The sequence below is a fragment of the Knufia obscura genome (genome assembly GCF_036327395.1).
Source record: "Knufia obscura strain CCFEE 5817 isolate CBS 148926 chromosome Unknown scaffold_1, whole genome shotgun sequence".
Taxonomy (NCBI): domain Eukaryota; kingdom Fungi; phylum Ascomycota; class Eurotiomycetes; order Chaetothyriales; family Trichomeriaceae; genus Knufia; species Knufia obscura.
In genome coordinates this window covers 4,176,312-4,195,457 of record NW_027042687.1, presented here as the reverse complement: position 1 = coordinate 4,195,457, position 19,146 = coordinate 4,176,312, and the positions used below count along the sequence as shown (strand labels likewise).

Sequence of the window (19,146 nt, the reverse complement as noted above, 5' to 3'; positions counted from 1 at the left end):
CTATCTATCCACCGAGCGCGTTTGGTGAATAATCTGCTCAAGTCCGATTTTATTTCCCGTACCATGACGTCCCGGCTGTGCATCAATTGATGCCCATTCAACAGCTCAGGCCTGACGTATAATATACACGGAACTACAAAATATGTGACTTCAATTGCCATAACAACATCGATTCAGTAATTGTTACCAGCACTGACAGAGCAACCTGAAGGGTCGTGTGATTGCAGGTGACCACTAGCAGCATAGTAACGGGCTTCTCCGGGCTATGTTGAACGATGTCTGTTGCGCCGGGCTGCCTGGATACCCCGTCGCTTAGAACCCTGGATGCTGTAGAGATCGATTATCTAGGTAGGCTTACTGCTACTATTCCAGTGTATCGTGTCTTGAGTACAGCCCAATCAACAAGCCACTCGTGTCGCTATTATGAATATCCGATTGAATTTGATACCTTATAGATACCTATAGAGGCACGCTACGAAAACATGTCTGATGCATTTCAGGAGATGCCCATCGGTCATCTCCGGAACTGCCCACAGCCTTCGAGCTCAAAGTTGGGATGGAATAAATAACTTCTATATAACCACTTCTGTTTTGAGGCAGTAGCCTCCGTCACACTTCAGTCCAAACTACATACGAACACATCAATGGCCGAAACTTGGGAGGACAAAGTCGCACCAGTAAGGCGACAGCGCGAAGCATCGCTAGCGAAAGTGCAGCCACCACTAGGAAAACTGCCTGAGACGCTGCCTCTGAATTCGCGAAATCTGCCAAAGGAACTCCTGACGGACCGGGAGATCGAGCTTACCGAAAAATGTACTGTCAAGCAGCTTCTTGCCAGGCTGCGCAGCAGAAGTGTCTCAGTGGAGGAGGTCACAAGAGCATTCCTCCGCCGCGCAGCTGTAGCTCAGGCAGCGGTATGCGTCTTAATGCCACCGTACCCACAGCACAATTAGTCTGACATAGATAGGTCAACTGCCTCACAGAGGTGCTGTGGGACCAAGCCATTGAGAGGGCCAAATACCTGGACTCGCTACCAGAGCCCAAGGGTGAGTTGTTTGGGCTGCCCATCTCAACGAAAGAGCATCACGGCATGAAAGGCTCAGACATCACGTCCAATGCCTCCTATGTGGCATGGATTGGGTCAAAGCATAGATCTATCCAGCTTTACGATATCCTCTGGGATGCTGGCTGCGTCTTTTTCGCGAGAACTGCTCAGCCTCAAACTATCATGCACCTCGAGACGAACAGCAACATCTATGGCCGGACTCTTAACCCTTACAACCGTGACTTGACCCCAGGAGGCAGCAGTGGCGGTGAGTCCGCCTTGATTGGCATGCGCGGAAGTATAATGGTATGTGCGGCAAGTGTATGAGGGTGGGATCTGACGTGTACAGGGTGTGGGAGGGGATATCGGTGGCAGCATTCGGTGTCCAGCTGCACACTGTGGTATCTATGGCTTCAAGCCGACGTGCAAACGGATACCATCGGGGGGGCAGCGGACGCACATGATCGGGAAGGAAGCGATCCTGTCAACCCTCGGTCCTATGGCTGCCGACCGAGATGCCCTGGAACTGTTCGTGCAGACGGTCATGGCAGCTGAGCCCTGGCTCCTGGACCCTTCACTGACCTTCAAGCCGTGGGTACCACACAAGTTTGACCGGCCCTTGAGGGTCGCTGTGCAGTGGTGGGATGGCGTAGTCCAGCCCCATCCCCCTATGACCCGCGCCCTAAAGGAGGTGAGCGCAGCATGCAGGGCTGCAGGTATGGAGATAGTTGACTGGGACTGTGAGCAATTGGATCACAAGAAAGCATGGGACATCATAGCTTCTCTGTACTGGCCGGACGCGGGCGATGAGGTCCTCGGGCGGCTGAAGTCGGTGGGGGAGCCCGTCTTGCTGTTGACCAAGTTCATCATCGAAGAGCAGCCAAGCGTAAAGAAACTGTCCATGCATGAGCTGTGGGAGGTGAATGAGTCCCAGCTCCCCTGTTGATCCGCTGACTAAGACATCTACAGCGTACGGCAGAGCGCGAAGCATACCGAGACTTCTACGCTCGTGCCTGGACAAATACAGCAGCTCAGGACGGCAAAGAAGTCGATGTCATACTCTGTCCTCCCTCCTTTGGCGCAGCAACTCCACACGACCAGTCCAAGTACTGGGGCTACACCGCCCAATGGAACCTTCTTGACTATCCCGGAGTGGTCTTTCCCGTCACCACTGTCGATCCGGTCAAAGATCCCAGAGACGAGAGCTATGTTCCGAAGAACGAGCAGGACAAGTTCTGCTTCGAGATGTACTCGCCTGAGCGTTACAAGAATGCACCGGTGAGCTTACAGATCGTTGGCAGGAGAAATCATGATGAAAAGGTTCTCGCTGCTCTGCGGGAGATTGAGGCGGCCCTTGGCAGATCATAGAGAGGTGACGCCGTTGTGCCCCATCATTCGTACACGGGCATCCCAGAAATAGAGCAATGTTATCTTGTATACAGGACTGTGCTGTGAATGGAGATGAATTTATGTATCCCAATACTATAGTAGCAGATTGAGTAGCATTGAAAGTGCCAGTCGCAGGCGTCCTGACGAAGTCTGGTGGATAGGTCACGCAAAGGCGCCCTAAGGTGGCGCCGGACTTGCCCGTTCTTGTGGTGGGAGGTACCCCATCAGGCTTACAAGGCTGCCTCGACTCCGAGAATCATGAAAAACGTTCAGTAGCCTGATTGACCTCGAGCGAACCTTCTTCACAACGTCGAGGCACCCTCTCGGAGCCGAGTCGACGAACGCCTCGGCTGACGCATCCAACATATGTGGTGAAGGAGAATGACCCTGTCGGTCGCATAAACCAGCGGGTTGTTCATGCAAAACAGAATACTGACTCCTCCATTTAGCCCTCACCTCAACTAATCGTGTAGCCGTCCGAGTGGCAGGAGCACAACACAGGCCCTTGCAAAGATGCCGCACCGTGCTTGTACTTTATGCACGGCGCCAGCGAAAGACTGCTGTACGGCCTGCTCCATCGCGCCAACATTGATGGGACATGACTACAAGCGTGCCTTCTATTGCAGCACGTCCTGTCAGAAACTGGATTGGCCGCGCCACAAGCTTGATTGCAAAAACACTAAAGTACTGGTTGACCGTCAGAGCCTGGACAAGGCGGCACAATTCCTACAGTCGAGTTTCATAGCTTGGCGGGAAGCTGCATTCGATATATCAGTCAAGAGCCTTGAGGTCAAAGACGACGTGCTTATCGTGCAGGAGAACCAGTATGCTGATGCGCAAGAGATCTTTCATGATTTTCCGTCCCATCTGTTTCAAGGCAAGGACCCCTATATTGGGCATGCCTTGTTGACGATGATGTGTTGTACCGACATCTTCTTCGTCAACCAGAAGATCGCCGCTATGCTTCTAGAAGGTATGAACTTTGGTCCATGGACGCGCTCGCCATTCTCATGCCAAGCACGTATCATTCTAACACATGGCATATTCTAAGCTCGCCAAGAAGATCGAAGAGATCACGTTCAAGCCCAACTTGACAGGCCTTCGTCGTTGGAAGCTGATCCGACCGCATACGACCTTCACCTCGGATACCTACAACCATTCAGCATACCGCGTCACTCTCAAAAGCGGCGATCAGTTCGCAATTGACCTAACAGCGGCGCAGTATGGTCTGAAACATTCCTATTGTGTACCCTGGCAAGAGTACCAGCAGAAGCGTATCCAAAGAGTTGAAGAAATCACCCCGTTTGGTGCTCAAGCTGCAAAATTCGCGGATGGCAAGAACAGATCGCATTATGGAGATCCCTTAACGGAACAGATTCTGCTTGCGGGTTACAAGGTTAGTGATGCGATCGAAGCTGGCATAGTTCGAGAATTCGAGGCACTCGAAATGACCGCATGCAAGCTTTTAGTGAGTACCTCGGAGGACGCCTTCATGGATGCTTCAATGTCGATGATAGATTGCGGGCTTCAGGAAGCGGCCGCTGCAAAGAAGAAATTCGGGAGAGCAAACTGTTTCAAGGTGAGGGTGGGTTGATGACATACAGCAAAATTGTGGTCACGTCAGCTGAAGATATATCACCGGCCGTGGAAGGCTGTCACCAGTACTGATGATACTGACAGTGCGAGCAGGCTGGCAGGTGATCGAGACGAGGCTGCTGAACCCAGCGAAGTCACTTGCTGAGTACAACAGTCCGTTATATCCTCATGGCATTAGGCTCGTCACGTTGAGAAGCTGCTGTACGTGGACGATGATTATGCTGAGACATGATTCCATGATCATCTGAGTCAAAGTGTGTCTGCTCCTGACGTGTTCCTGTAGCTCAGCGCTTGTCAACACGGTCAGTAAATAGTTCCGAGGCTTTGACCTTCGACTTTCAGGTCTCCTACTATATCTCAGCTCCAGCGACTGTATCCTTGGTCTCAAACCAGCCCTTGTCCTTATCATATACAATTTCATAAGTGCACGGAGGTATCATGGAGGACACTGACACGAAAGGAGCCGATGAAGCCAGCATATCACAACAGGACATCCCTGGATGTGGGACGGCCAAGCAACTCGACGATTCTGCGCAGACTTGCAATTGTCATGCTCCGAACGGAGAGTGTCCGGCTTCGTTCTCAGAGTCGTTGAAGCCGCCTGTTGGACAGCAGACCATTGGTGATTGCGAATGTGGGAAACCGATAGAGCGTCCACTGGCATGCAATCAGTGTCTTTCTGATTGGCACAGCTTGTCCAGAGCAGCTATACTGCTGAAAGAACTGCTCTATACCTTTCGGGAAGCCACCTTCGACCAATCAATCGGGAGTCTGTACGTGCAAGAAACGAAACTCATAATACATGAAGGCGAATCCGAGGAACAGTGCATACCCGTCTTCCCGCACGATCTGGTCCGAGACTATGAGCCTTGGGTCAAGAATATGCTTCTTACCAAGTGCGCATGCGTCCAGGCAAACTGTTATCTGGAACGAATCTTGGTGATGTTTCTGAGAGGTCAGTCAGACATTGAGTCGAATACCGGTTGCTAACACAGCATAGATGTCGAATTTGTACAGGAAATCGAAGAATTGGATTTTGTGCCCAACCAAGGCCCTCGTCAATGGATCTGGCATCGTTTCAATGGTGAAATTATCTATGACCACACCTACAATCATACCGTCTATCTCATTACCTTGAGAAACGAATCATCCTGGGTTCTGGACCTGACCGCTGCACAGTACGGCTACGATGACACCCTGGACAACATTCTTGTACCTTGGCAGGCTTACAAGAAGCAACGCGTTGGCGAGATTCTCAAGATTCATCAATTTGGACGTCAAGCTCGGGAACTGAGAGTGGAAATATCGCTCAAGACGGAGACAGGAACCTTCAGACCCCTAGGCCTGGATGAATTGGCGAGCTTGGGTGCGTCTATGGAAAGTGCTGTGGCGAACGCGTTCGATGGACCAGACATGACTCCAGAGAATCTCTTGGTGAACGCATCTGACAAGGAGTTCATGAACCAGGTGCCTTTATTTGTAGATGCATGTGCAAACGCAATGGCAGAGTACAAGAAGCAAAAAGCACACTCACCTGGGGTGATCCAGAAGACGTGGAAGCGGGCACAGCTGCGAGGCAGGAGCTGGCTGGGCAAAGTTCAGTGCATTGTACCTGATGGCAAATAACTACGGTCTTCTCACTCTACATAGTCCATCAGAGGTGGCCAGAGTCTGGTTCTCCTTTAACGTCCAATCACCAAGTTATCCTTCTCATGTGGCTATCAGGTCAACGAACAGAGACAACGATGTTCAACAAATTATTCATATCCTTCACATACGATTTCTCGAAACCGCCTACTTCTGCGATCACTTCACTGCTTCTACCTGCCTTCGAAGTGAAACTCAACTCACCAAAGCCGACCAAACACTGTCACTTGCCTACTGTGTCGAAGCTTCTGCCTGGTATTTAGCGCAAGGATTTCCACCATTATTGCGTTGCGCCTCCCATCTATCACTTTGTTTCTTGCATCTAGAATCTAGATCTACTACTACCTAGATTCATAGGCGCACCTGGAATCAACCATGGCAGATCCAAACTCCATCTTCGATCTTAACGCTATCATGGATGAGGTGCAAGCAGATCTAAATCAATACAAAATCGAGCACCCTGATTGTACAGAAGAAGATTTCGACATCGATATGTGGAATAGGGCCTTTCCTGACCATCCTGTCAGCACGAGGAAGGCTACCAAAGCGACCGAATCTGGTGTCGCAGCGGCGGATGGCCATCACTCACAAAAAGAGACGGCTGTGAATGCCCCATCTGATCAAGAGGATCCTGAGTGCGAGTCAGGCACAACCACTATCTCCACACATGAGGCCTCAAGTGACGAAGAGGTGAAGGAAGAACCCACAGACGAGTCTCTTCCCGCCTGCGCCAACTGCAAAGCACCAGCAAAGATCCCCTGTGATGCCTGCTCAGACATCCCAGTCCTCCCCAGACGTAATCTCAAACGCACCCATTACTGCAGCAAAGTATGCCAGGAGATCGACAAGCCAGCTCACGAATCAACCTGCAAAAGCGTACAAAGTCGTCTCAACGGGTTTAGACTTTACAGAGCCGCACTATTCATCCAGTCAGCCTTCCTCCATTGGCGTGAGGCCGCCTTCGACCACTCTATCTCAAATGTATCCATTGAGGGACGTGGCATCCTAGAAGCAGAAGAAGGCTGCAATGACAGCAACTACATCCTACCCGGGTACCCGGACGAAATAGCCAACACCCTATCACCTTACCACCAACGTGTCCTCGTGACCATGATGGCCTGCTCAGATGTCTTCATCGGCATGCAGAATGTCCTAGCGGCGTTCTTAAAAGGTAAGTGCATTGGCACATACTACCATCTTGCATGAAAACAACACTAACGACGAACCCAGACTCCGTCCTCCAAGCAAAGATCTCCGAGATCGACCACGCAGTCAAACACACCCATCGAACCTTCAGCTTCTTCCGCGTCAACCTTACGCAGGCCGACTCGAAGAACTTCTCCCACTGCGTCCACCACATCAAACTCAAAGACGGCTCAGAATGGTGCCTCGACCTCACAGGTGCCCAATTCGGCCACAGGACCCCCCTCACGGAATGGGACGAATACCAAGCCCAACGAGTCCGTTACATCAAGGACAAATCAAAATTCGGCAAGACATACAGAACCATCGTGCCGAAGGGTGGTCCAAAGACTCGAAGAGACGCACAGTCGAAGAAGGAATTTAAGGTCAAGCTCGAGCTTAGCAAGATCTTCGAGGATGCCATTCTCGCAGGATTCGAGCAAGAAGGGGTGACGGTCGATCAGCTCCTGTCTGATGTGCCGTTCAAGGAGTTCGAAAAGGTCTCGTGGGGTGTTCTGGCGCGTGCCAAGAAGGAGCTGCAAGAGTCTACGGTCTTCAAGGAGAAAGTTGGCGATGGGAAGGTGACGGCTGTCTGGGCAAACTAGAACGACCCGTAGACGGCGCCATCTAGGAACATCGTGTGCCACACCATTTACGTCCATGCAGACAAGGATGCATTTGCCAGATCCGATGACTGCGATGAATATCAGTATAACGATGAGGACAGCGACGAGGACGACGAGGTTAACGAAGACGACTCTGACGGTGACGCGGACGCAAGAACTGGGCTGAACGCGTGATGCGACTTGCAAATGTGGTTCGGAAGACAACAGCTTAGCGCGAGCATGCGCGAGGTTCTTAGATGAATCATGGCTTGAGCATGAATGCATTAGCAGGCTAGCCCAATAGAGTCGAATTGAATAAATGCTGCCTCAAGCGAGCTCACAGCCAGCACGAATTGAAAGCCTTTCACCTCCACTTCATCCGCAATGTCCTTAGCGTACGCCAGAGACAAGGCAAAGCCAAACAGCACAACATCTCAACCAGGTCCCGCTTTCGCACCCCAGTCTTGACACCATATTATTTTGACGCCGCCCTATCTGAACATTGCCCATCAGCGTCTCCGACTCTTGCCCTTTCCGCCCACACTCTCACCTGAACTGCTCTTCTCCAAACTTGGGAACTCACTCTCATCTGCAAACCTCCTACTCTCCTGCTCTGCCATGCTCAACTGCAGTGCAAACTCGAGGTCGTCCTCGGATGTACTTCTCGCCGGCTTCGAGGAGCTCGGGCTAGCCTGCTTTGTCTTGCTCGGTGTGCCTTGCTTGCTCTTCTTGCCAAATCGAATAGGAATGTCGAAGTCTGTAGTCTGCGGCGATTCAGCCGCGACCTCTGTATCGAGCAAGCTCAAGCGGATAGCTTCTTCAAGCTCTGCATCCATTGCTTGAGTCTGTTCAGCTTGAGTCTTGCTCGAGGACTGCTTGACTGGCGGACTAGCCTGCCGTCTAGCTTCATCACTTGCGTGCGCCTCCTCACTCAGCATAGTGGCATACGCCAACATCTCCTCTTCACTTGCACCCTCACCGAGCAGACCAGTGCCGAAACGGCTAGCGAGTCGTTCGTGCTCTTTCTTCTTGATGGTCTTTTCCCGCTCGAGTTCTAGCTTCTCATCTGTGATGTAGTCTCTCAACACACCTCGACCAGTATGGTGATACTTGTCCGCGCCTCCTGCATTACTGCCTCGATCTGACCGCCGACGAAGCTGGCGCTTTCTGCTTTTGTAAGCATCTGCTGCACCAGCACTGAACGACCAGTACCGGAGATGAGTTCCAAGCGACACCATCCCTCGAAGCATTGTTGGGTCTGGGTCAAGCACAATCGCACCAGCTGCGTAATAATTGATACCGACGCCATGTACGGACGCTTCTGCCTGTGCCATCCGACGACGAGCACGATCCGAGAATCTCGAATGAATAGTGCGAACTGATTCCGTAGTAGATGCAAGGGGATCCCAAGCTTGAACTAGGCCATCAGTACCGCCGTGGACCACGTAGAGTGAAGTCATTGCAAGAGACGAGATCTGAGGCGAACGAGTATAAATGATTCGAACAGGGTCAATAGTGTTGACAATGTCTGGAGCCGACGAGGTCGAAGCACGCATGTCCCAAAGCATGACAATACCAGAAGTTGTGCCTACAGCGAAGAGACGAGCTCGCTGACCAGGAATATCAGATGTGGTGGTTGCAAGATTTGTCTTTCCGAGCGGCGATGCGAGCGGCGAGGACGTGTCAGATCCGCCAGACATGCCGAGGAGAGGATCTTCGGTCGCAGATAGAACAGCAAAGTCTGAGTCGTCCGTAGCAGTAGCTGAGATCTCGAGGCTACGAAGCGTACCGAAGGAGTAATTCGAGACATGCCAGGTATTGTCGTAAAGCACATCAGCGAGGTCGTCGGTGCTGGAAGTTCTTGATCGAGGTGCACTGTAGCCAGGAGAGGATATCGTGCTCGTGCGTTGGGCTGGTGAACCGAAAATCGAAGCACGCTTTGGTGGGTTGATGGCTGGAAATGGATCGTCCTGGTTCAGCGCATGTTTCGTTTGGTGTCTGGTGTATCGCTTGATCGCTGCAGGTAGATGATCTTCTCCGCCACGATTGACCACAAAGATAGATTCGCCAGCTCCATGATGATCGTCTCCACCATAGTCAACGATCAATGAGCGACACATGTCCCATCCATCACAGATGGATTGAAAGTGCTTTGGCTTGTATGCAAGGAACTGCGTGATCTCCTTTGCTTCTGCTTCCAATTGCATTGAGCTCAGACCTTGGCTGTCTGACGAGGACCGTGGTGTGTAGCTTCCGTCGAAGGTGCTCAATTGGAACGGATCAGGCTTCGCTGTTCGTCGAGTTGATTCAAGCATGACCCATTCTGTTGACCTTCCAGTCTGCCAGGCATGTCGGTCCAACTCAGGCTCCGCAAGTTTTCCACGTGTCTCAGCACGAAATGGTGAGTCGACCAGGTAGTAGACTTCGCCAAGCGCATTGAGTATCGTTGCCCAGATGCGACGTCGGCCGATCCTGCGAGCCGAAACTCTTTCATCAACATTGATTGCGATGATCGGCACACCAGGACATATCGCCCATCTTGCTGTAAGCTCACCTCGGTCGAATCTTCGATCATAAACGGGACTCGCACCCACAGCGTATGCCGACAGTATGCCGGTGGAAGACCCAGCAAGAGAACCGAAGAGACCATTGGTCACCTTCAACACACCTTCAGACTTGGCAAGCCATACCGCTGTAACAGCCGCATTGATAGGACTGACTTCAGGAATGCCCAGAGGATAATTCGCAGGAGAAGAAACCATGAGAAAGCGTCCTCGCTGTTCGGCAGTAGAAGTGTAGAACAGCCTGCCGCCGGGACATGCTTCGCCGTACAGCTTTCCAAATGCTTGGCTTACATCCATCACATTGCTCATCCCTACGATATCACCAGAGCCGAGACCGTAGGGAGCCTCTCCAGTGTAGAGATCAGCGAAGTGCTTGAAAGCCTCGAAATCAGCCAAACCCCAGCCGGAAGCCTTTCCAGTAGCTGGATCGCTCGCTGTGACGGAACCTTGCTCCACAGCCCCATGGACGAACAACGGCTGCTTCTTGTTCAGACCAACACCGAAGTTTGCATGAATGTGACTGCCTGGGTAGAACAGCCCAGAATTATACATGATAGTGGAGGTAGCGGCTGGTTTGTTCTTCCCCTTCTCGACGGACTGCTGGATTGCTGGTCTACCACGACCCAAAGATCGCAGGAGACGCGTTCGGAGGATGTACTCGCTACGCCAGGATGCCAGAGCACTGACTCGGGTAAACGCTCGGCGATGAGATTTCTGGTTCTCGTTTTCGGGGGTTGCGGGAGGTAGGAGGCCGGTTGATTCTGCACCAGGAAAGAATCGAGCAAAAGCGATTCTCCATGCTGGAGGTGTAGTGACGAGTCGGTGGAAGCGGCTGTTGACCAGGCTCATCAAGGAGAGGGACTCGGGTGGCAGGTGGGAGAGGACATGGGTGAGAACCTCTGTAGGATATTAGCAACGCTCTTCTTGTTGGGAAACTGACTCACCATTTGGCATATCCAACACGGATGTTCCAGGATTGCCCGTGGACGGGACAATCTGAAAAACCATGCCATCTGATGGTCTCCTTGGAATAGCATTTGCTCTTTCGTACGCGTCTATTCTACTGCCGGGTGAACTTTCTTGAGAATCATTGCCAGTGCTCATCCGTCTGAGGTTGGATCTGCGACCTCGACTGGTTGCCGATGACGCGACAGACGCGTCGTCCGGCGGGTCGAGAGACTCTTCTCCGACAGACCGCTCAGGGCGACCGTCAGAGGCCAAGTCTGAGTTTGCTGGAAGGCCATGCTGATTGTTGGAAGGGTCTTGGGAGTTGTTTACTGAAGTCGCTGTTTGGGATGCTTCAGGAGGCGCAGATTGCATAAAAATTGAGGCCGGAACTTGAGGGAAGCTGCTGAGACTGAACCAGATGGGTGTTCAGTCTACAAATGAAAGTATAAAGGCGTGCTTGATCTGTTCACGGCGTGGCCGGTGTATCTGTTCTTGGGTATGGTTGTCACTTCAGGTCGAGGGTAAGAACGATTGAGATGTCATGGAAGGAAGTTGCAATCACCGAAGTTGAGCCTAGCGTGGTTTGCTGATTAGATAAGGCAACGGCTGAGATTAGGAAGGAGCGAGCTTGGGCAGCGAAGGACAACCTAAAAGGGTTCAAGAATGGTAATAATGCTGTTGTTACATAGAGGTCATGTCGTCGTCACCTGTGCCAGTCGTCGCTGACTGTCTTCCAAATCTCATCTTGGTGCAGATTGACTGAGACCAACGCCGCACTACCCGCCCCAGACCGCAACTCTTCATGGTAGCTCGTCCGCCGTGCAATGGAGATACTATACATATGCCTGCCAACAATTTATCCATATTGAGCCATCGACAATGCGTGATATGTCGTCTGAGCTCTCGCGTCACTTCACAAGAAGTATTCATTCCTGCCTCCTCTGGAAGGCGGCACATGCCTCAGCTCATCCTTGACCGCACTGAACAGCTTGAAGTTTGGCTTCATATCTTCGTCGATCTCACACACGGATGCCATATTGCCGCACCTGTAGCAGTAGTTTGGCGCACTCCAGACGGTAACCACATCCTGACTCTTGAAGTGATATTTGTAGCCCTCGTTGACCAGCTGGTGAGCTCTGGCAATAAGATTAAGACCATTGACATGGCAGAACTCTTGGCTGACTCTGTCTCCAAATAGCCACCCCGCTCCTCGTGGTGAGACTGCCCATGTCTCAACGTCTTCCGGATCTGACCAAACCAAGTCGCAGAAGGCGCCCTCATGAGGGATCTCCTGCGCTCTTGCTACAACTCGTACTTGATCTAGTGTCCTAATTTCTGGAGACAGACCGCCATGAACACAGAGCACCTTGCCATCCACGATTGCCCCCAGAGTCATGAAGTCGAAGACTTGGCAGCAAGCTTTCCATACGCTGGTGTTCCCATACTTCTGCACGCATTCCTCATAGAAACCGTACACTTGTGTGATCTGACGTGATTCGTGATTCCCTCTGACCAGCGTTATCCTGTCTGGGAACTTGGCCTTTAGACATAGCAATAATGTAAGTGTCTCTAGCGAGAAGTATCCCCGATCCACGTAGTCTCCGAGGAAGACGAAGTTTGCATTCTGCCTCCTTTCGGTCTTTGTGATGGTCTCGTCTGGGTCCAAATCTGAACCGAATTCTGACTGCGCAGTGGAATTTATCTGGGAAGCGTCGCTAACCTCTTCCGACTGCATTGCCTCATCTGGGTGTTTCGAGCCTCCTAGCTTGACCTTCTTTTGTAACTTTGGGTTTGTAATGGTAGAAGGGGGTTCGATATCGGCAGCTGTAATTATGTTTTCATTTGTTGTAGGTGCTTCTGGCGCTGCCTCACCGGGCATGCCTCCAGCGACTCGAAAGAGTTCGAGCAAGTCGTAAAACTGGCCATGTATATCACCACATATCGTCACTGGTGTCGCCACGGGCTGTATATTCGACTCCTCCATCATGAACTCCTTCACAATCTCGCATAATTGTTTCATATGGTATTCTGACAGGTACTTGTTGTTCTTCGCCGCCTCGAGCCATTCGTCCGGCCCTGCTGACCTTTTAAGTCGTGCTGGCCCTGGGACAGGTACTTTGACCCCTCCTACAGGCGCCATATTGGGGATATATGTGTGCGACTACAGTGGGATTGCGAGGAGTGGTCGGGCGGAGGAGATCAGTAGGAAAGGAGCGGTGTCGAGTGCGTGGGATATGTCGAGGTTAAGTGGGTCGAGTCGATAGCCGCGATCTTGCGATAAGTGACAGGTTGCTTCGCTGAATTGGATGATATCTTTCGTGGACATTACTTGGGCTCGACAGTGTTAATTGAGTAGTGGTGTCGTGTGCAGCGTGAGTCGGAAGTGGGTGCCCGCCTCCGATGGTTTGTCATCCGAGTCGAGAACGAGGCAGAAGTTTGATGGAGAGACAATCACTCCTCGACTACAATTAGATTTATTGTGGGAGATTTCGAATGAACTTCGACTACGGTATTAAAGGCTGTCAATAGAGTAGATCTCAGTGCCCCTTAGGTACTTTCCAATCGGATTGGTAGCACTTGATTGTCAACATTTGTTCCTACAGCAGTCGCGACTGGAGCAGGTCACAGGCCACGACACTCTATGTCTCTTCGTGTCACAACGTGGGTCAGACAATATAGTCTAGCTGCTCACACCTTGTAACACGTGCATGCAGGTGCGTTCAAGCATTCACTACGACCTTTGGTTCGAGTCAAAGAAGAGAGTCTGTCACCCTTGGTTTGTCAAGCGCCACAAATCCCGCCGACCTAGCGTGATCCTAGCCTCTGCTCGACTTAACCCTTGAACAACTTGAAATTCTACGAATTTTGCTTTCAAACATCGCATAATCATGCCGAGCAATACCAAAGGACGCGGAGTACTACCCATAAATGCTGCACAGACACGAAAACCATTCAAGCAGGGCCCGCGTCCGCCAGCGCCCCGACTGAAACTCATCATTCGACGGCTACCACCAGGCCTGACAGAGGCGGAATTCTGGGAATGTATCGGAGCGGATTGGCATGTCGGGCAGGGTAAGATCGACTGGGCTGCTTTCAAGCCGGGCAAAATCTCCAAAGAGTAAGTCAATCCCGTGATTCTATGAGCAAGGACTTACAAGGTAGTCTCGCCAAGCCATCACGACCAGGACGAGCATATCTGAAAGTCAAGGAACCAGCCCACCTCGACCTCCTCTCAGCTCATGTCAAAGCTGTCACATTCCAGGATGCGAAGAACAGTACACGAGACTCATGCTTGGTCGGTCCACCATCTCTCGAATTTGCACCATACAACAAGGTTTCTACTGGTCGACGTCAACCCGATAAGCGACAAGGCACCATCGACCAGGACCCAGAATTTATCGACTTTCTGCAATCACTGACTGAACCTATCACGAAAGCTGCGGCAAATGGAGACGCCGACGGCAAGCCAGAAAAAGTCACCATCACGCCTCTGATACAATACATCAAGGACAAGAAAGCCAACAAGGCCAAGGAAAAGGAAGCAGCTGCCGCAAAAGCTTCGAAGAAAGGACAGGATGTCAAAGATGCTAAGAACACTTCGCCTTCCAAGTCCGAGCAGACCACAGTGGTCAAGAAGACCGCCAACACGGATGCCGAGAAAGCACGAGTGGCCAAGGCAACCCAGCAAGCAGTTGACTCCATCAAAAGATCTGTGGCCGAGATCAAGGGTCAAGCTCCCCCCACGAAGCAAGAACAACAAGCCGCAGCAAAAGCCCCTACCACACCAACGCAACCAACGCCAAAGCGAGAACGACAAAGAGGCGATGCCAGTGCAGCCGCGAGAATCATCGGTCGTGATCTTGGTCTCGTGCCCAAGGAAGGCCGAATACCAAGGACACCAAGGGCCGTATCAACACCCACAGGCAGCACAAACACCCCTCTCACAGGACCAGCAGCCATCAAGTCACCACCGCCACAATCCGTGGCAACCCCAGCATCACCCCAGACCCCGTCCACCCCACCTCAACCTCCAACCGGCCCACGTAACCTCAGGAACGCAACACTCCAACCATCCCCCCTCCGACCCAGTCCTCTACCACAACCCACCAAATCAACCAAACCTCCACCCCAACCAAGCTCAGGCGCAAAATCCGCCTTCCTCAAACACGCAAACCCCTCCCAAGGCGTTACCGAAGAGCTCCTCCGAAGCACCTTCTCCACCTACGGTACCCTCACTCGCTGCGAAATCGACAAGAAGAAAGGACTAGCCTACGTCGACTTTACAGACACCGACGGACTCCGAAAGGCGATGGCAGCAAGTCCAGTCAAGGTCGGAAACAGTAACGTCGTAGTTCTGGAGAACAGATCTCCATACAAAAAGGCGGCCCAGCCGGGCTCGAGGCCAAATACCGGGAGTCCTATTACGAGCAATGCATCATCGCCGCGGGTTGCGCATGCTTCGCTGGCGAGTGTTGCTGAGCAGGCTGGACGGCCTGTAACGCCAGCGGGGACATCCACAGAATCCACCAAGACCGACGCAACTGCAGTTGCACCTACCACACCGTCTACAGCAGCGCCACCCCTCACTGACTCAACATCTCTAGCATCGGTGTCACCAGCCCAACCTCCTTCCGCACCGCGCGGTAACAATGCACGAGGCACGGGTACCCCACGCGGCAATTTCCGGGGCAGAGGCTTCCGCGGCCGAGGAGGACAGTACGGTCGTGGTGGGAATAGAGCTGCTAGCACGCCTGTCGGGAACATGGCCCAGTCTGGCCCCTCTACGCCTGGTGCTGCTACAGGAGGTGGAGCTGGCAATGGAGATGCGAAGAGCTAGGTGCATCCGGGTTCTCCGTTGAGGACCGTGTGGTAGGTGTTGCGTTGTAGCAGATGGAAAGGCACATTCGTTAGCTGTTTATTGAATCCGAGGTTTGGTCTTGGACGACCGTCATGCAGTGCGCTGCATAAAGTACATCCACGAACTGCAATAGTTGAGCTTTTGTCGCGCACGCACAGCCTAAGATCTGCGTCATGTGCTAGTTTACATAACTTGTTGGACTATGTTGAACTAGTAGGTACTGGCAGCGACGTGTAGCCCGCACCGCTCGGATTGCGAATCAGTGCAGATATAGCCAGCGGCCTGAGTACACTGGCCCGTGATCCCTTTGCGTGTCACAGGCGAGAAGAGGAAGGTGGACAAGGAAATCAAGACAACGTAGGTAGGGAGGTTGGAGATGAAGCATGGCTCGGACATTTAGACTGAAGTGGCTGGTGAGGGATGATTCATGCGCAGACGGAATCTTTGTCTATGGTATTCACGCAACCAATATGGCGGAGACGAGGATGTCGATGGCTTCAATATTATTGTACCTTGTAATTTATCGCTGGTAAGCAACCGGTCTAGCCAACTTAGCTGTCAATTAAGGTGCCTAAGGAGACAACACATCAACCATGGTCAAGGAAGCTGAGCTGCCGATAGAGTCTCTGTAGACGCCTACATCTTCTCTTCCGCGGGCCGATACGCTTTTTGCGTTGTGGAGCGATGTGGTAATGATAGTGACGCACGTTGTACACGTCGCCCAATTGTGCCCGTGCGCGACCCGAAACAGAGGTCTTTTCGAAGGACTTTCTTGCTTCGATGGCTGAGCTGGGTGTATGAGCGGCGATGCCGTTGGCTAGCGAGATCTGCATATCGTGCGTTGTATAGGTGCGCGAGGCGAGCAGTGCGAGTGAAGGATTGTTCGACGTCGTGGCTGTACTGCTAGTGGTGTCGTGTTGGCCCGGTGATCGTGGAGCTGTGATGGACTTGCTGCTTTGATGGGGACAAGTTCCAGTCTTCGCACTGTGATAAATCACGAGAAATTCCTTGTAGACCTCCGGTCCGTAGCTCTTGGCGAGAGACGTAGGCGTATGTTTGTACGTCCGATCGTCTCCAGGTGTATCACTCAAGGTACGTTTTGTTTTTGCATCCACGTTCGCTCCATTGACGACGAGCATTCGAGCAACGTCAAGGTGCCCCTCATCAACGGCCATATGCAGTAGCGTCCAGCCTCGTCTGTCCGGAAGGTCAACGTTGCCGTACCGAGCAACGTAGTGTGGGAGGAGTTGCTCGACAACATTAAGCCTGCCGTAATGGACTGCTAGCTGCAGCACGGAGAACTGATCGTATTCTGACTCATCACGCTCTGGTTTCGGCTTAATAGTCTTAGCGAAAGCGTCCAGGCCATACTCGATTAGTATCGGTATGTCCTCAGCAGCCCCATAGACAGCAGCACGGTGCATAACGCTCCAGCCGTCGTCGTCATATACGTCCAGATGGAGGTAACCGAAGCAAGGACTGGACCGCAGTAGGGCCAAGAGATCAGAAGCTGGTGGGTTTGGTTGCGGCTTGAACCAAATGTAGGTCATGGGAGACCATCCCGCAAGGCTCCTATGCTGGAAAGATACACGCGGATCTGATACCTTCAGCAGGAGCTCGACTATGCCGGGATGCCTGAACTGCAAAGCCGCGGCAAGCGGTATAGTATTTTGCCTGCCAAAAACATCGTTGGCACCGACTCCGATATCCAGAAGGTATCGCACGGCTGTAACATTCCCACTTTCTATAGCGAAGAAGATAGGTGTGAGACTAGAGATCGTGAAGCTGTACTGTAATTCAGAAGCCGCACTCATGGTTTCGACCATAGCTTCCACATTGCCTTCGCGAGCAGCGACCATGTGGCTCGAATGGTACGAGACCATCCGTGGCGAGAGACCGGGCGGGCAACCAGGGGTAATCTCCAAGCAACAGCAGTCCAGCATGGAGATATCGAGCATTCGGTCGCTGAACCGCGAGGGCTTTCCAACCGCTAGCTTGGTAGCATATGAATGCATGGTCTGAAGTTCGGCCCTCAAGAACGCTACATTGGCAGGCTTGAGTAATTCGACCAGTTTAGCCTCGAGAGATCTGGGCGTGCCGTTTAGATTCGATATATTGTGAGTCGGCAACCCTTCTGCGAACGGGTCGGCTGTACTTTGTTCGTTACACTTGCTAGCGGCTAGCAAGTTGTCGAGGTTTGCCAGCATGACATCAAGGTGAGTACTTTTGAGTCTCCTGTGCACACATTAGTAAGCTTCAAGCTGTACTTCGGATAACGTACATAGCAATAAGCAGTGCCGTGGAATTGATGGCGTCCATGATCACCGATAGCTTGGAAAATATGAAGGCGGTCTTCTTACGTCTAGGCTGCCATTGCGATCCTCGCCGGATGGGCCGTCCATGTTGTCCTTTGAGACCATCTCTAATGTCTTTGCACGCTGTACGTGCTGCCTCAACTTGGTACCTCAAGATGCGAACGTCCTTGTCAGCAGTTTGTGCGGATCTAGCAGATCGGTGAGCCAACTCTAGGATCTCCTCAACGCCGAAGTACACTGTTGCATAGGCAAGTAGTGCTTCTCCGACCTCTTCGGGCGGGTTTGTCGTAGATTTGCAGTAGTGAAGAGCGGTCTTCAACGTGTCACGTAGTTCTTCGAGCACCGCAGGTGTTCCAGGCCCTTTCATGGCCCTCAGTGGGTAGCAAAAGGGCACAAACGACTACGCTGCGTTATCGGCAGAAACCTGAGTTTCTGGATCTGTAAAGTTAATATGGTCAGAGGCGGAGCGTACCTTGAGTGGAAAGACCATTGGCAAAAAAGGTTGGCCATTGTCACTACTACTTCAGCAGCTGACGCTCTCGTACATGGTAGACTTGATCAGCTGATGGGCTTCCCTTAGCCTGGAAAAGGTAGCCACGTCAGGGTGAAGTGCATTGGTGTGTGGAGCAGGTCTGCTGCTTGCTGAATCTCATTCGTTGCCTTCTTGCCTTCTGCCCACGAAATCACCAAGCGATCTAGGCAGAAGCCATTGTGCAAGACTGCACATCTTCGTCGAACGGCAGTCGTAGCTAGCATGATAGGTAGAGACCAAAGAGTAACCATCATTTCCCGGTATCGCTCGCGGATTATTGCCTTCCCCTGGCACTGCAAGCCGACAACTACCTAATGGCTAAAGGCACGTGACAAAACACGTGACCTTGTCCCGCATCTTTCATACCTGCAGGGTGCAAACCAGATGTCCTTGCTACGGAGGACGACCCCGAACAATCGAAGTCTGTCGACGGAATGCCTTCAAAGCCGCAGCCAAAACCAAAGC

General features: G+C 52.1%; 8 protein-coding genes across 8 annotated transcripts; 5 read left to right on the top strand and 3 right to left on the bottom strand.

Moving 5' to 3' along the window:
- Positions 1-644: 644 nt before the first annotated feature.
- On the top strand, positions 645-2,413 carry PMZ80_001591 (uncharacterized protein; the record flags this gene model as incomplete). The annotated part of the gene is made up of 4 exons (XM_064870034.1): positions 645-914; positions 968-1,351; positions 1,395-1,964; positions 2,015-2,413. The coding sequence occupies 4 exons, from the start codon at positions 645-647 to the stop codon at positions 2,411-2,413; spliced, it is 1,623 nt and encodes a 540-aa protein (XP_064735531.1).
- Positions 2,414-3,470: 1,057 nt separating this feature from the next.
- PMZ80_001590 (uncharacterized protein) lies at positions 3,471-4,028 on the top strand (the record flags this gene model as incomplete). The annotated part of the gene is made up of 1 exon (XM_064870033.1): positions 3,471-4,028. One exon carries the CDS (start codon positions 3,471-3,473, stop codon positions 4,026-4,028), a length of 558 nt encoding a protein of 185 aa, XP_064735530.1.
- A 440-nt stretch (positions 4,029-4,468) lies between these two features.
- PMZ80_001589 (uncharacterized protein) lies at positions 4,469-5,656 on the top strand (the record flags this gene model as incomplete). The annotated part of the gene is made up of 2 exons (XM_064870032.1): positions 4,469-4,985; positions 5,031-5,656. 2 exons carry the CDS (start codon positions 4,469-4,471, stop codon positions 5,654-5,656), a joined length of 1,143 nt encoding a protein of 380 aa, XP_064735529.1.
- A 396-nt stretch (positions 5,657-6,052) lies between these two features.
- On the top strand, positions 6,053-7,464 carry PMZ80_001588 (uncharacterized protein; the record flags this gene model as incomplete). Its single annotated transcript, XM_064870031.1, has 2 exons — positions 6,053-6,848; positions 6,908-7,464. The coding sequence occupies 2 exons, from the start codon at positions 6,053-6,055 to the stop codon at positions 7,462-7,464; spliced, it is 1,353 nt and encodes a 450-aa protein (XP_064735528.1).
- Positions 7,465-7,973: 509 nt separating this feature from the next.
- On the bottom strand, positions 7,974-11,348 carry PMZ80_001587 (uncharacterized protein; the record flags this gene model as incomplete). Its single annotated transcript, XM_064870030.1, has 2 exons — positions 7,974-10,927; positions 10,973-11,348. The coding sequence occupies 2 exons, from the start codon at positions 11,346-11,348 to the stop codon at positions 7,974-7,976; spliced, it is 3,330 nt and encodes a 1,109-aa protein (XP_064735527.1).
- Positions 11,349-11,889: 541 nt separating this feature from the next.
- Positions 11,890-13,116, bottom strand: SIT4_1 (sporulation-induced protein; the record flags this gene model as incomplete). The annotated part of the gene is made up of 1 exon (XM_064870029.1): positions 11,890-13,116. The coding sequence occupies one exon, from the start codon at positions 13,114-13,116 to the stop codon at positions 11,890-11,892; it is 1,227 nt and encodes a 408-aa protein (XP_064735526.1).
- Positions 13,117-13,864: 748 nt separating this feature from the next.
- Positions 13,865-15,813, top strand: PMZ80_001585 (uncharacterized protein; the record flags this gene model as incomplete). The annotated part of the gene is made up of 2 exons (XM_064870028.1): positions 13,865-14,094; positions 14,139-15,813. 2 exons carry the CDS (start codon positions 13,865-13,867, stop codon positions 15,811-15,813), a joined length of 1,905 nt encoding a protein of 634 aa, XP_064735525.1.
- A 608-nt stretch (positions 15,814-16,421) lies between these two features.
- Positions 16,422-18,516, bottom strand: PMZ80_001584 (uncharacterized protein; the record flags this gene model as incomplete). Its single annotated transcript, XM_064870027.1, has 2 exons — positions 16,422-18,069; positions 18,116-18,516. 2 exons carry the CDS (start codon positions 18,514-18,516, stop codon positions 16,422-16,424), a joined length of 2,049 nt encoding a protein of 682 aa, XP_064735524.1.
- Between the last annotated feature and the right edge of the window lie 630 nt (positions 18,517-19,146).